Source organism: Tetrao urogallus, assembly GCF_951394365.1.
Source record: "Tetrao urogallus genome assembly, chromosome: Z".
NCBI lineage: Eukaryota > Metazoa > Chordata > Aves > Galliformes > Phasianidae > Tetrao > Tetrao urogallus.
In genome coordinates this window covers 66,111,791-66,126,301 of record NC_136816.1, presented here as the reverse complement: position 1 = coordinate 66,126,301, position 14,511 = coordinate 66,111,791, and the positions used below count along the sequence as shown (strand labels likewise).

Genomic DNA, 14,511 nt, shown 5'->3' with positions numbered 1-14,511 from the left:
CCCTCCAGCTGAGCTTGGAAGAGGGACAGGCAGGGGACCAGCAACTAGGATGCACTTGACTGGGGGATGAGCACCTTTTCTGTATCACAGTCCTCCAGCAAGTATTGCTCGCAGCACAGCATGGTCTTTCAGAGCACAGTAAATCCTTAGTGCCAGTGGGCAGGGCAGGGCAGCATTTCAGGGCAGTTTTTGGGAGGGCAGGGATAGCAGCAGTGGCTGGGGGACAAAACTTTCCATTGAGTGCCTGCAGCTGCCAATAAAGCATTCTCTTTTGGATTCCTATTCCTCTTCTGACACATTGCTAAATCCTTGATGCTTTCCTTCTCCCAGGTTTGAGTTTTTTGAGCTTTTGCAGTTCCTTCTCAGCCTTTCTGAGCAGAGTGCATTTACACTGCTGCTCTGCTGCAGCCTTTTCCCTTCTTGGCTGCTCTGTCTGGAGTTACCTTTTAACAAGCTCCTTGCATTTTCAGTTAATATTTAGTCCAAGTATCTGCTTCACATGAATTAGGAAATAGGGCACGGGCTGACAGGGCTGTTAGTGAGACGCTCCCTACCTTAGCGGCCTGTAAAACACCTTCTGCAGGCATCGTTCCTACCAACCATTCGTGTCTCAATACTGAACATCCTGGCATCCAGCTTCCCAGTTTCCAACATTTCAAAGCCCAGCAGCTCACTGCACAACATTTTGGCATCTGACATGTCCATACCCACAATCTCCATCCAGCTGTTATCTCTCCTGAGCAGATGAAGTGAGGGACTTCCAGCCTCAGCCGGGGGACAAACAGCTGCTTGGTCCTGCTCCTCTGCTGCTCTCCCTGGCTCCAAGAGCAGAGGACAAGTCCTGGGAGGACGGAGGAGCCCCTGGGCCTGGTCCTCAGCTCTGCTAAACAGGATTCACTCCTAGCAGGGATGGTATTTCAGGACCACAAGTGCAGGAACTGAGAGACCTCTAGATCAACTGACGTTGTCCTTATGGAGTCTTCAACTTGCCAGATGTTAAGTGGGAACACCACACGGTTTCAGGAGGTTTCTAAAACACTTTGTTGACAACTTCCTGGTGCAGGTACTAGAGGAGCCAATGAGGAAAACTTCCCTCCTAGATACGTAGCTTGAGAAGCCTTGTGGATGGAATGACCATCTTGGCCACACAGATCATGAAGTAGTCAAATTTAAAATCCTTGGTGTTAGGAGGAAAATGGATACCAAAATTTCAGCCCTGGATATGAAGAAAGCAGAGTTCAGGCTACTCAGGGAACTAGTCACTGAAGCCCCCTGGGAAGCTATCTTTGAAGCACTGGGATGCATCAATGCTGGCCACTTTTTAAGCACCATCTCCTAAGACCATGAGATGGGCAATTTCAAAATGTCACAAGCCAAGCAGTTGGGCCACAACGTCGGTTTGGCTGAACAGGGATCTTCTTCAATAGCTTAGAAGGAAAGGCCACTGAAAGCAAGGTCAGGAAACATGAGAAGAATACATGGATGCTGTTTGCTTTTGTAGGGAAAAAAACGGTGTGGCCAAAGCTCAGTCAGAGTTGCAGCTGGCCAGTGCTGTGCAGGACAAAAAGAAATTTAAATACTAAATGTTAAATATGTTAACAATGAAAGAAGGACCAGAGAGAAAGTTGGTTCATTACTCGATGAGAATGGTCACCTTGCAAACAGGGACACAGACAAAGCAGAGACCTTTAATGGCTTCTTTGTGTCTGTTTTCAACACCGAAGATGGGCTCTGGGACCCCTGGAGCTGGAGGACCGGGGCTGCAGTAACAACCAGCTCCCAACCAACTCCCAACTTGTGTGCAATTTGCTGTTCCATACAGATGCCTCTAAATCCATGAGACCCAATGGGATCCACGCCAGGGCACTCAGAGTGCTGGCCAATGTCATCACAAGACCTCAACTATTTTTCAACAGTCTTGAAAATCTGGAGAGGTTCCAGTTGGCTGAAAGCTGGGGAATATTGTTCCAGAATATGTTGTTCTTGTTCAAGAAAGGCAAGCAAGAAGACCTTGCTAATTACAGCCTGTCAGTCTCACTTCAGCTCCTACTAAAATTATGGAGGCATTATGCTGGGAGCTACTGAAAAACATCTGAAGGATAATGCAATCATGGGTCACAGCCAACATGAGTTCATGAGGGGAAAGTCCTGTTTAACTAAATTTCCTTTTAGGAAAAGATCACCCACCTAGTTGATGTAGGGAAACAAGTTCATGTAATCCTTCTGCATTTCAGTAAAGCTTTCAATACTGCTTTGCACACTATCATTCTGGACAAAATGTCAAGCAAATAGCAAGAAAATAGCACTGGTGGACAAGAGGGGTTCCAGGGTGAGAATCCTACACAAACTGCAGTCTGTGGTGTCCCTCAGGGTTCAGCTCTGGGACTGACGCCCTTCAACGTCATCACGAGTGAACGGCAGTGGGACGGAGCGCACCCTGAGCAGTTTGCGGATGACACCCAGCCGTGCGGTGCGGTCGACACGGCCGAGGGACGGGATGCCGTCCAGAGAGACCTGGCCAGGCTGAGCGGTGCGCCCAGGGGAACCTCCTGAGGCTCAACACATCCAAGCGCGAGGCGTCGCACCCGGGTCGTGGCAACCCCCGCTGCCAGTACGAGCCGGGGGACGTAGGGACAGAGCACGGCCCTGCCGGAAAGGACCTGGGGGTGCCGGTGGATGGCAGCCGGGCGTGAGCCAGCAGTGTGCCCTGCGGCCCAGGCAGCCGGCCGGATCCTGGGCTGCATCCGAAGCAGCGCGGCCAGCGGGGCGACGGAGGGGATCCTGCCCCTCTGCTCTGCGCTGTGACACCGCACCTGGAGCGCTGCGTCCACAGCTGGAGTGCTCAGCACAGCAGAGACGGGGGCCTGCTGGAGAGCGTCCAGAGGAGGGCCGCACGAATGGTCAGGATGGAGCAGCTCCCTGTGAGGACGGGCTGAGAGCTGGGGCTGTGCAGCCTGGGGAAGAGGAGGCTGAGGCAGAACTGAGAGCAGCCCTGAGACCTCCCATTAGGGGGTCTGTAAGAAAGATGGGAACAAGCTTTGTTGTGATAAGACAGTGAGAAATGGCTTCAAACTAAACGAGGGGAGACTTAGATAGGACTTAAGGAAGAAGTTTTTTTACAGTCAGTGGTGAGGGCACCAGAACTGGTTGCCCAGAGAGGTGGTGGATGCCCAAACCCTGGAGACATTCCAGGTCAAGGTGGAGTGGCTCTGAGAACCTGACAACTCTGAGATGGAGCTGTAGGTGTCCCTGTTCATGGTAGGGGACAAATGATTCCAGGATTCTATGAGATTCTGGCATTGGAAGACAATGTAGGTTCCAGGGCAAGTGCTCCACCAGGACAGCCCTCACTGATGGCTGTGACGATGCCTTAACCCTTAAGGGATCCCAGCAGCAGCACAGCAAGATGGCATGGCCTTCTAAGTGCTGGGGCATTGGAGATGAGAAGGTGCTTTGGGGCACCTCAGTGAAGGGAAGCTTTGAAAGGGTGCCATCCTCTTCCACTGAGGATGTGGTTTCACTCCCCCCATGATGGTGTGCTGTGGCTGTAGCCACCCCCTTGATCCTTGCACCTCTGAGACCCAAGCTGTGCTATTATGCCCCATTGCCTGTGAGCTATACCTGCAGCATCCTGCCATGCAACATCCATGCTCCCCCTGCCAAGGAGACCAAGGTCATTTAGAGCAACCCATCCCCACCGTGCCTACTAAGCATGTCCCTTAGTACTCCAGGGCTCTTCAGCATCTCCAGAAAGGTGACTCCACCACTTCCCCAGGCAGACTGTTCTGCCACTACTTCTTGAGAAGAAAATTTTACTAACATCCAAACAGAAGCATCTCCTGCCTTATTCTGCAGCAGTGCCAATACCTGGCCACTCCAACCTCACAGTGCCTGCCTTGGTTACCTGGCACAGCACGGTTTACAGCAGTACAGTGCACAGCCCAGATTTTGGGCCACATCCTGTTCTCTTTACAAAACCCTCATCAAAGACCCACAGCGCTGCAGGGCCACGGGCACACAGCATTGTGCCTGCGAGCAAACTGATTTAAACCACACCGCCACTTTCCACAGGCAAACACCGTCTTTGCAGCTGTGTTCCGGTCGGGCCCTGGAGCTCCGACAGCCGCTCCGCTCCCCCCAGTCTCCAGCAGCCGGTGCTCGCGGATCAGGAGTCCGCGCTGAACGCCGCAGGGCTGTCGTGGGACACAGCGCTGCTCGCTTCTGCCGCCAGGCGGCGCTCTGCCCTCCCCTCCAAGGTGACGCTGGCGGCGCGCGGGGCGTGTGATAGAAACGGAGTTTCTAACAGATATCACGGCCCTACGACCATCCATGGATCTCGGACTCTTCCTGTTCATTCCCCACACTGTGTGTCACGGTACGCAGGCACTTCGGGGAAGAAAAGGGAGCACAGAATGCAGATTTCCCTTGGCAGGACTCCAGGGGCCCCGTGCAGCCCCCACTGCTTATAAACAGGTCCAAGCAGGACTGCAACAGCAGGCAGAGTGCAGCTCGGCCACGGAGCACCTCCATGCTGCCTCCTGCTCGGCCTCGGCCCCACGGCCCCCAGGAAGGTGAGCACGGCCGGCGTGCTGGGAGCCACCGTGCGCTCTGACGCTGGTCCCAGTGCGAGCTGCGGGGCGGCAGGGCGTGTGCAGGAACAAGCCGGGCTCCAGAATGGCCCTTAGCCCTGGACACCACTCAACGAGTGTCCAGGCCGCTCTCCATGCCGCAAAGAGCGACCTGTGAAAAGCAGGATTCCCGAACGCCACATTCCTAAACGGACTCAAAGGTGCGGCGCGCAAGCAGCCGCACCCGGCCACTACGTCCGCAGCTGTGTTCCGGTCGGGCCCTGGAGCTCCGACAGCCGCTCCGCTCCCCCCAGTCTCCAGCAGCCGGTGCTCGCGGATCAGGAGTCCGCGCTGAACGCCGCAGGGCTGTCGTGGGACACAGCGCTGCTCGCTTCTGCCGCCAGGCGGCGCTCTGCCCTCCCCTCCAAGGTGACGCTGGCGGCGCGCGGGGCGTACGTTAGAAATAGAGTTGTTCAATTATGGGATTAATTCTCGCTTGCAAAGCTGCAGTGGTTTTTGAATGTTGTGAATGGGTTTTGAATGTAGTATGGGTATAGTATCATGGACTAGACAGCATGTTGTAAAGCTAGTTTGTTTGGATAAGAGAGCCTTAGCAAAAGAACAGAAGGCTTATCAAACTTCAAAGAAACCAGGGCCTCCACACAAGGCTGGATTGTCTCACTCTGTGGGTAGGTTGGGATGCAACAAGAAGGCATCAAGGTACTCCCCTCTATCTTTCTTCCAAGCTTATCTCTATCCAGGATCAAGCAGGTGTCGAGAAATAATGGCTGGTTGCTGAGTGAGCAAATGTTGCGATTTTAGTACCTATAAATTACTTATAATCGGCATTCTCTTAATGAGCATGCATCAGTGAAGACTTCACTGAAGGACTTCAACCGCTCTGATATTTGCTTGAAAAGCAGCGCTGCCAGGCACACACAGCCCAGGAGGTCCCTGCAGTGTGTGGAAGAAAACTTTCTGGCAAAGATCGTGGAGGAGCCAGTGAGGAGAGGTATGCTGCTGGATCTTACTGCTCCAAACACCAGTTCCTCCCCAGTCAGTCCAGGAAGGACTGGTTGGGGATGTGAAGGCTGGGGGAAGCCTTGGGTGCAGTGATTGTGAGACTGTGGAGTTCAGGATCTCGAATGGGAGAAATCAGGCAGTTTGTGGGATTGCAATCAGGACTACAGGGAGCTGACTTTGACCTCTTCAAGGACATGCTTGGAGGCCTCCCATGGGTTGGAGCGCTGACAAGCAAGAGGGACCCGGAGAGCTGGTTGTCATTCAAGCACCACTTCTTCCAAATTCGGGATGAGTGCATCTCTAAGACTAAGCAATCAGGCAAAGGTGGCATGAGGCCTGCAGAGGTGAGCAAGAAGCTCACGGAAAGGCACTAATGGAAGAACAACGCCTCTGGAATGTGGGAAAAGGCTCTGGCCACTTGCAAAGAAAATAGGAATGTTGCCAGGACATGCAGGGATGCCACAAGGATGGCTGAGGCCCACTGGGAAGCAAGTCGGGTGACCTCCCAGCCATGGACAACAAGAAGGGCTTCTTTAGTATGTCAGTAGCAAAAGGAAGACTGGGAGAACGTGCGTCTGCTGCTGAATGAGGTGGGTGGCCTAGTAATGGAGGGCACCAAGAAAGCGGAGTTGCTGCACAACTTCTTTACTTCATTATTTCCTGCAAAGACTGCCCCTTGGGAATCCCAGAGCCTGGAGACAAGAGCATGGGCAAAGGAAGACTTCCCCTTGGTCAAGAAGGATCTGATCAGAGGTCATCTAGGCTAACTCAACACAGATCCATGGGCACCAATGAGGTGCACACATGAGTGCTGAAGGAGCTGGCAGAAGTGACTGTCAAGGTGCTCTTGATCATCTTTCAAAGGTCAGGGAGAAGCAGGAGAGGTGCCTGAGGACCGTTTCCTCCAAAGGCCAATGTCATTCCAGTCTTTCAAAAGGGCAGGAAGGCAAAACTGGGAAACAACAGGCCGGTCAGCCTCACCTCTGTGCCTCGAAGGTAGTGGAACAGCGTGTTCTGAATGCCATCTCTAAGCAATTAGAAGAGAAGAAGGTTATCGAGAACAGAATTCTCCATGAATTCACCAAGGGGAAATCACTTTTGACCCATCTAATTGCCTATTAGATATTAGTATGTGCCCTGAGCAAATCTTTTGACGATATGAAGCTGGGAGAAGCAGCTGGCATAGCAGAAGGCTGTGCTGCCATTCAGCAAGACCTGTGCACACTAGAGAGCAGGGTGGAGAGGAAGCTTCTGATATTTAACAACGGCAAGTGTAGAGTCTTGCATTGGGTGGGGAATAACCGCACACATCAGTACAGGTTGGGGGCTGTCCTGCTTGAGAAGAACTCTACAGAGAAGGACCTGTGGGTCCTGGAGGCCAAGCCGTGGGCCATGAGCCAGCAGTGTGCCTTCGGACCGAGGAAGCCAATGGTATCCTGAGGTTTATTAAAAAGAACGTGGCCAGCAGGTCGAGGGAGGTGATCCTTCCTCTCTCCTCTGCCCCGGCGAGGCTACGTCTGGAATACCAAGTCAAGTTCTGGGCTTCCCAGTTCAAGAAAGACTGAGAACTACTGCAGAGAGTCCAGCAGAGGGCCTTAGAGATAATGAGGGGCCTGAAGCATTTCCTGTAGGAGGCACGGTTGGGAGACCTGGGGCCATGTAGTGTGGAGAAGGCTGAGGGGAATCTTATCAATGCCTACAAATACGTAGTGTGGGAGTCAAGTGGATAGGGCCAGGCTTTTTCCGCATTGTCCAGGGACAGACCAAGGTTCAGTGGTCGCAAACTGGAACACAGAAAGTTCCATCAGAACACGAGCAAATCCTTCTTTACTTCAGGGGTGACACAGCACTGAAACAGGCTGCCCAGAGAGGATGTGGACTGTCATTCTCTGGAGATATTCAGAATTCCACTGACACCTGGCGAATATATCTCATGCTCTGACCTACCTCCTCTGCCCCTCACCACCGAGTCCACACTCCTGTCCTGCGCTCCTGACCCCGCTCACCACTCACGTATCATGTCTGTGGTCAGCAATGCCCCTGTTCTCAATGAGCTTCAGCTCTGTCTCCATCACAGCCTGCGGAAGGCTGGGGTTATTCGTGCAGCATCCCTGCAGTGTCCCTCCCCAGATGTTTCCCAAAACCCACCTGTTCAGTCAACGCTCGTGGATCCACCAGCCAGCCGAGCTGGTCCTGCCCAATCAAACATGCTATGGATCGTAGAAGAAGATGAAGTCCCTGCAGTGCACCTGAAAAACGTGCCGGGCAGGACAGCCTGGGTTATTCCTGCCACCGGTGGGGCTGCTTTTGCTCAAGGCATTGAGTGCACGTGGTGGGTGATGTGGAAGGATGGGAACATCCTGTGTGTGCCTCAAGGGGACTTCATGTTGGGTGAGAACAGCCAATGCTTTGAGCAGTGTGATGCTAATTGCTATATAATATAGCTTGGCCCTCATTACTGGGGTTGCTATTTGCCTTGTTGATGGTTTTACAGCCATTTTACTCTTCCTGTTCTTTATCTCTGAAAGTGGTTTTTCTCTAATGTGTGGCAGCCAAAAAGCAAAGATGTGAATGAGGCGTGACTGTGAATGGAGGGATATTTCCTTCTGGTAGGAGAGATCTTATGTAAATCTGGTAAGAAGGCACGGTCATTTTTTTGAGTTGAAAGCCCCCTCCCCCCGTGGTACTGCTGCGGCCTCTGAAATGCCCCAGTCTGTGTAGCAGCTTAGACTCCTACAGTTGGGATCAGGTTTGCAATCGGAGCTCAGAAGTGAGGCTGAAGGGAAAGACAGACCACTGCTGCCTTTTCTCCCTTACAAGAAAGGGAGTGCTTCCTGGTACATGGGTCACCATGAGGCCATAGGCTGATGGCCACAGAAATAAAACACACTTGTTTCAGGGAACTACATTGAACCTATGAGAAAACGCACTGCAAACCGAGTTACATCCACCTCCTTGGTCCAATGTTATGGAAGGAAAGTGTGAAAATTCACAATGATAGGGATTGTAGAGCCCCAGGACAACTCCTGATATTCATCGGCATTAAAATATGACACCCAAGATATTTGGGGATTTTTTCTTTTTCTGTAAACAATATTGTTTCCTCCAGGAAAAGCCAATCTGCTATTCTACAATAAACCCGCACGCCAGCCCTGAGCAAAAGGAGCCCATGTGCAGGTGGGCTTTGCGCCCTTCGCAGCCTCCTGCAGTGCAGGGGGTCCTGGGGCAGGTGTGAGCCCTCACCTGCACTGCAGGACTTCATCTCCTTCTGCAGTACGTAAGACATTTGATTGGGCAGGACCAGCTCGGCTGGCAGATGGATCCACTAAGCGAGTGGGTTTTGCTAAGCGTGTATGCTAATGTATGAGTGTCCCAGCACCCATTGCTCTCTGGGTAGTCTTTAACAGTCCATCAAATCATTCCCAGAGGCTGTACATGATAAGGGATGTGTGGATGCCGTGCTTTCTGGCCCAGGTGTTCATGATGTTGTTTTGAAAATGATTCATTATCTGATTCAGTTCTTTCTCGGGTGCCATGTTGCCACAAGACTTGCTTTTCAAGACCCAGGATGGTGCTTTGGGCAGTGGCACGGAGCACAGGATGCATTACCAGCCATCCCATCATTGCTCCCACCACTGTAAGCACGTGGTGCCTGCCATGACAGGCTTCTGGAAATGTGATAAAATCCAGCTGCCAGACCTCCCCATACGTAGATCTCAGCCATCATCCACCGTAGATCTCAGCCATCACCCACCGTGCAAAAGAGGCTTTATGCACTTGACTTCCATAATTGCCACACGTCATTCACATTCACAGAAAGCCTGAGGAACAGTGTCCATGGATGAGCCCACCCCTCGATCCCACGCCCATCTGTATGTTGCATCTCTTCCTAGATGGCCTGACATGTCAGGAGCCCACTGAGCTACAAGTAGTTCAGTCTTTTTCACCAGTCCAGACCTACCTGAAACCCTTGAATTCTGGAGGCCCAATCCATCTGCTAGTTATCATAGGATCAAAGAATCACAAGGTTGGAAACGACCTATAAGATCATCTAGTCCAACTGTCTCCTCATCACCATTGCCACCACTAGCACTAAACCACCTCACGCAGCACGTCGTCCAGATGCCTCTTGAGCACTGCCAGGGACGGCCACTCCACCACCTCCCTGGGCAGCCATTGCACTGCCTGACCACTCTCTGAGAGAAAAAGTTCTTCCTCATGTCCAACCTAAACAGTTCTTCTTTATGTCCAACCTAAACCTCCTCTGATACAACTTGTGGCCATTGCCCCGTGTCCTGCTTGTTGCCTGGGAGAAGAGGCCAGATCCCTGTTCACCACAGCCTCCCTTCAGGAAGTTGTAGAGTGCAATGAGGTCTCCCCTGAACCTCCTCTTCTCCAGACTGAACAATCCCAGCTCCCTCAGCCGCTCCTCATCAGCCCTGTGCTCCAGACCCCTCACCAGTTTTGTTGCCCTTCTCTGCACACGCTCCAGGACCTTTAAGATTCTGGTCTTGAGGAGCGTCCAGGCTTCCTGGACCCCTTTACCCTTGAGAAGCGACTCCCAAGGGACCCGCGCTACAAGCGCCCTGAACAGGTCAAAGTCTGCTTTCTGGAAGTTCAAGAAGGTAGTTTTGCTGGTCACTCTTTTGACATCCCCAAGAATGGAGTATTCTACAATTCTGTGGTCACTCTGCCCAAGACAGTCCCCAGCCTTCACCTCTCCCACCAGTCCTTCTCTGTTAGCGAAGACCAGGTCCAGCAGGGCACTGCCCCTGGTAGGCTCTCCTACCAGTTGCGTAAGGAAGCAATCTTCCGCAGTCTAGAAACCTCCTGGACTGCTTCCTCTGCACTATATTATATTTCCAACATATATCAGGGAAGTTGAAGTCTTCCATCAGAACAAGTGCTGGCGATCGCGTGACTTCCGCGAGCTGCTCATAGAATGCCTCATCCAACTCTTCGTCCTGATTAGGCGGTCTATAACAGACCCCCACCAAGATGCCGCCCCACAGGCCTTCCCCCTGGTCCTTACCCATAAACACTCCACTCTATCATTCCCAGCCCCAAGCTCTTCTACCTGAAACAGTCTTTAATATAAAGGGCCACACCACCACCCTTCTTTCCTCCTCTATCCCTTCTGAAGAGCTTGTAGCCATCTATCTCAGCACTCCAGTCATGGCAGTAGTCCCACCACGTTTCGGAAATAGCAACAAGGTCATAATTAGCCTGACTCACAGTCATTTCCAACTCTTCCTGCTTGTTGCTCATGCTGCGTGCATTGGTATAGACACATTTCAGACGAGTCATCTGCCTCAGTCCCTGCTCAAGCATCATTCCCCTAGGCTCATCTCTTGAGAGGCCTGTTTTGTCCCCTTCCCCCTTCATAGCTAGTTTAAAGCTCTTTCAATAAGCCCTGCTAGTTCCTTCGCTAGTAATCCATGCCCCTTTTGAGATAGGTGGGTTCCACAGGCAGACAGCAGGCCAGGGGCCGAGTAAACTGCCCCGTGATCAAAGAACCCAAAGTTTCTGGCTCGACACCAGCCTCCAAGCCAATTATTCATTGCTTGTGCTTTTCTCTCCCGCTCGGAGTCCCTCATTGGCCCTGAAGGTAAAGAGCAGAAGATCACTTGAGCTCCCTCTCCTTGGACTAAACGCCCTAAACCCCTGAATCTTTTTTCATGGTGCGTAGGCTTGTCTGAGTGATTTTCATCACTGCCCACCTGAACTACGAGTAGCGGAAAGGAGCCAGATGACCCAACCAGCTTGGGGAGTTGCCTGGTTACGTCCCTGACCGGAGCCCCAGGAAGGCAGCACACTTCCCGACAGCCCGGGTCAGGTCTGCATATGGAGCCCTCCGTTCCTCTGAGAAGGGAGTCACCCACCATGACCACCATTCTTTCTTAACTGTAAACCTGGGCTCTCTCCTAGGCTGATCCTGCATCAGCTCTCCAGTCACCTCCCCTTCAGCTTCCAGCATCTGCAACCTGTTCCTTAGAGGGAGTTGTGGAGGCGGGCTAGGCAGGCAGGGATGTCTCTTGTGACACCGAGTCGGGACTCTTTTCCAACCTTCCTCATCAGTGAAGTCTGTCCAACTGTGACAGGGCAGGGGTCCACCACCTGTCTGGGGTTTTGTTCCAGGGGCCCTTCCCTCTGGTAAGCCAGTGAGCCACTCCACCAGTCGATCTCCCGCTCACACTCCCTGACGGTCCTAAGTCTCTGCACCTCATCCTTGAGCTCCACCACCAGGCTGAGCAGCTCGTCCACCTGCTCACACCTCGCTCAGGTGAAGTCCCTGCCACTCTCCCCGGGCAGAAGTAGGCTCCAGCACTCCCGCCAGCCAGAGGCCTGAACAGCAACATTTCTCTGTAAGCTTTCCGTCTGGGTCGCCACGGTCTTCTTAGAATGAGCCCGCTGTCTAGAGGAGACCATGTTTCAGCCTGTGGTCTCAGAGATTGCCAAGGAAAGCCGATCTCCTGAGGGAGCAGAGCTCACAGTTCTCACCACTGGACCCAGCTCCCACACGCACAGATGTAGTGCCCTATGGGAAGCGTGGGCTGTGCTTGCTCGCAGAACCTCCCCTTTCTCAATGAGCAGAAACAATGGTTTCTCACCTGATGTGACTCCTGGTCACAGCTAGCTTCCCCCCACTCAGGAGCTACTTAAGGCTTATTATCAAGTGCTATATTCAAGTGTGAAGGTGCAAAGGTGAGGGCGGGTGTTTAAACCATGCCGCTTATTTTGCTATTCTACAGTGGTCCAACTGAAAAACAGCCTTGTTCTCTCCCGGGGCAGCAGTGTCTTTCCACACTGCAGCAGCCCAGATGGGTTTGCCTCTGTGCAGGCTGTTGTTTTGCTTGCATTGCTTAGCCGCTCCAAAAGGCTGCTGGCCACCAAACAGGAGTCAGTGCGGAGGTAGAGCTCTGGCCTCTTCTCATTTTCAGCAATGCCTAAAGCCAGTTGGGTGGCCTCCACTTCTGCACCCTGTCCCATTTCACCTTCTCTTCAGCAGTTTCTGCAAGTCGTCACATAGGACTCTACCCAGCAGCCCTGCGTCTTCAGTGCCTGCACGACCTACGACAGGAGCCCTCAGTGAGCACGGCGTATTTCTTATCTCCAATACTTTATTGCACAGTGGGGACCGTTCAGCATGCATCACCTCGTCCTCAGGCGATATTCCAAAGTTCCAGCCGGGTCTTGGGCTTCCTGACCCCATCCCTGCAAGCTTCCTAAAAGACCTGCCAGCATAATTTTGGGGTTGTGCCCACAACTGGAAAATTTGGATGTGGGCTCACCCCGATTGCATAACACTGGGCAGAGTCAGAGATGGGAGCAATAAAAAGGCGAGAGAGCGTGCAGGAGGAATAAGTCCTGCCAGCAGCACACCCGGCTGTCCACCTGCTGCAGAGATGGTGCACGCAACCTCCTCCCTGCTGCTGCTGCTGCTCAGCCTGGCTCTGCTGGCTCCCGGACACTCTGCCAAAAAGGTAATGGGATGGGGCTGGGAGAGGGTGCCCCTAGGTGCCCACCCCTGCCTCCTGCCCGGCACTGAGTCCTCCCCTTCATCCCAGTGCTCGCTGACCGGGAACTGGACCAACGACCTGGGCTCCAACATGACCATCGAGACTGTGAATGACAAGGGCGAGTTCAGAGGCACCTACCTCACAGCTGTAGCAGACATGCCAAATAAGATCAGGAGGTCACCGCTGCTTGGAATCCAAAACATGACGGTCTGCCAGCCCACCTTTGGCTTCACGGTCGGATGGACTTTTATAGGTGCTTCTTTCCCATCCTCCCTGCCTTGTCCCTGTTTTTCTGCTGCCCTTCCCTGTGACATCGCCTTTGCTCTCCTGCCCTTCCCCACGATGTCCCCACTGGTCTCCTCCAGTTCTATATGGTGACCCTGATGATCTCTCCTCCTCTCTGTGATGCCCGTGACGATTTCCTACCCATACCCGTATTCCCCCCAGTCATGCCCTGCCTCTCATGGCCCCAGTGCTGCTCCATCCCTGCTGTGTTCCCAGCAGCCCTTTCTTCTCCCAGAACTGTGGACTGCTGTCACCATCCTCGTCCCCAGGATCAGGGGAGGTGCTGGGGATGTCCCCAAGGGGCAGGGAGAGCTCAGATGAGTTGTCCCCAGGGCAGAGGGACCATGGCTCTGGCACTGCCCTGCTCTGTGTGGAGCTCATGACCCCACTCCCCTCATCTGCCCCTCTTCCTACAGAGACCACCACTGTCTTCACGGGTCAGTGCTTCATAGACGAGAATGGCGAGGAGGTCCTGAAGACCATATGGCTGCTGCGGTCAAATGTTAGGAACATTGGCGATGACTGGAATGCCACCAGGTGAGCCGAGAGCAGAGGCACAGTGTCCCAGGCAGTGACCTAGAGGCTGTGCACTGTACCACCTTACATGTCCCCTCTGTCCCCCACAGGATTGGCCACAACAGATTCACTCGCCTGCACACAGAGAAGAACGTGGATGGCCCCACAAGTCCCACGTCAGCAACAATGCTGGAGTGCTGACTCTGCTTGTGACATTCCTCCCAATAAAGCTTTGCCTCGTGCCACGTCCCTTCAGGCTGCACTTTTGGCTCCCATATCCCCCCGTCACATGCCAATTCCTCTCCCCCACCTGTCCCCTCTGCCTATCCCCCACCCCATGGCGTGGCAGTGCCAGCAATGACACTTGCGTCACAATGTCCCCTGTGCCACCACAGGCACTGCTCAATGCCTTTGAGACTGCACACATTTGGGAAGCGGTTGGGAAGGAAGTTTAGGAAGCCAAAAGGGAAGAGAAAGAGAAGATGGGCCGTATTGCATACCAAGTGCAGGAGTGGGGTGTGCACTGGCACACAGTGCATGTGGGTGGGCTCCAATCCCCACGGCATGCAAGGAAAGCTGTCAGGAACAGCTCTGCCAGA

General features: G+C 53.2%; 1 protein-coding gene across 1 annotated transcript; it reads left to right on the top strand.

The window, feature by feature from the left end:
* Positions 1–12,997: 12,997 nt before the first annotated feature.
* LOC306956980 (avidin-like) lies at positions 12,998–14,113 on the top strand (the record flags this gene model as incomplete). The annotated part of the gene is made up of 4 exons (XM_079548321.1): positions 12,998–13,075; positions 13,160–13,364; positions 13,813–13,933; positions 14,023–14,113. The coding sequence occupies 4 exons, from the start codon at positions 12,998–13,000 to the stop codon at positions 14,111–14,113; spliced, it is 495 nt and encodes a 164-aa protein (XP_079404447.1).
* Between the last annotated feature and the right edge of the window lie 398 nt (positions 14,114–14,511).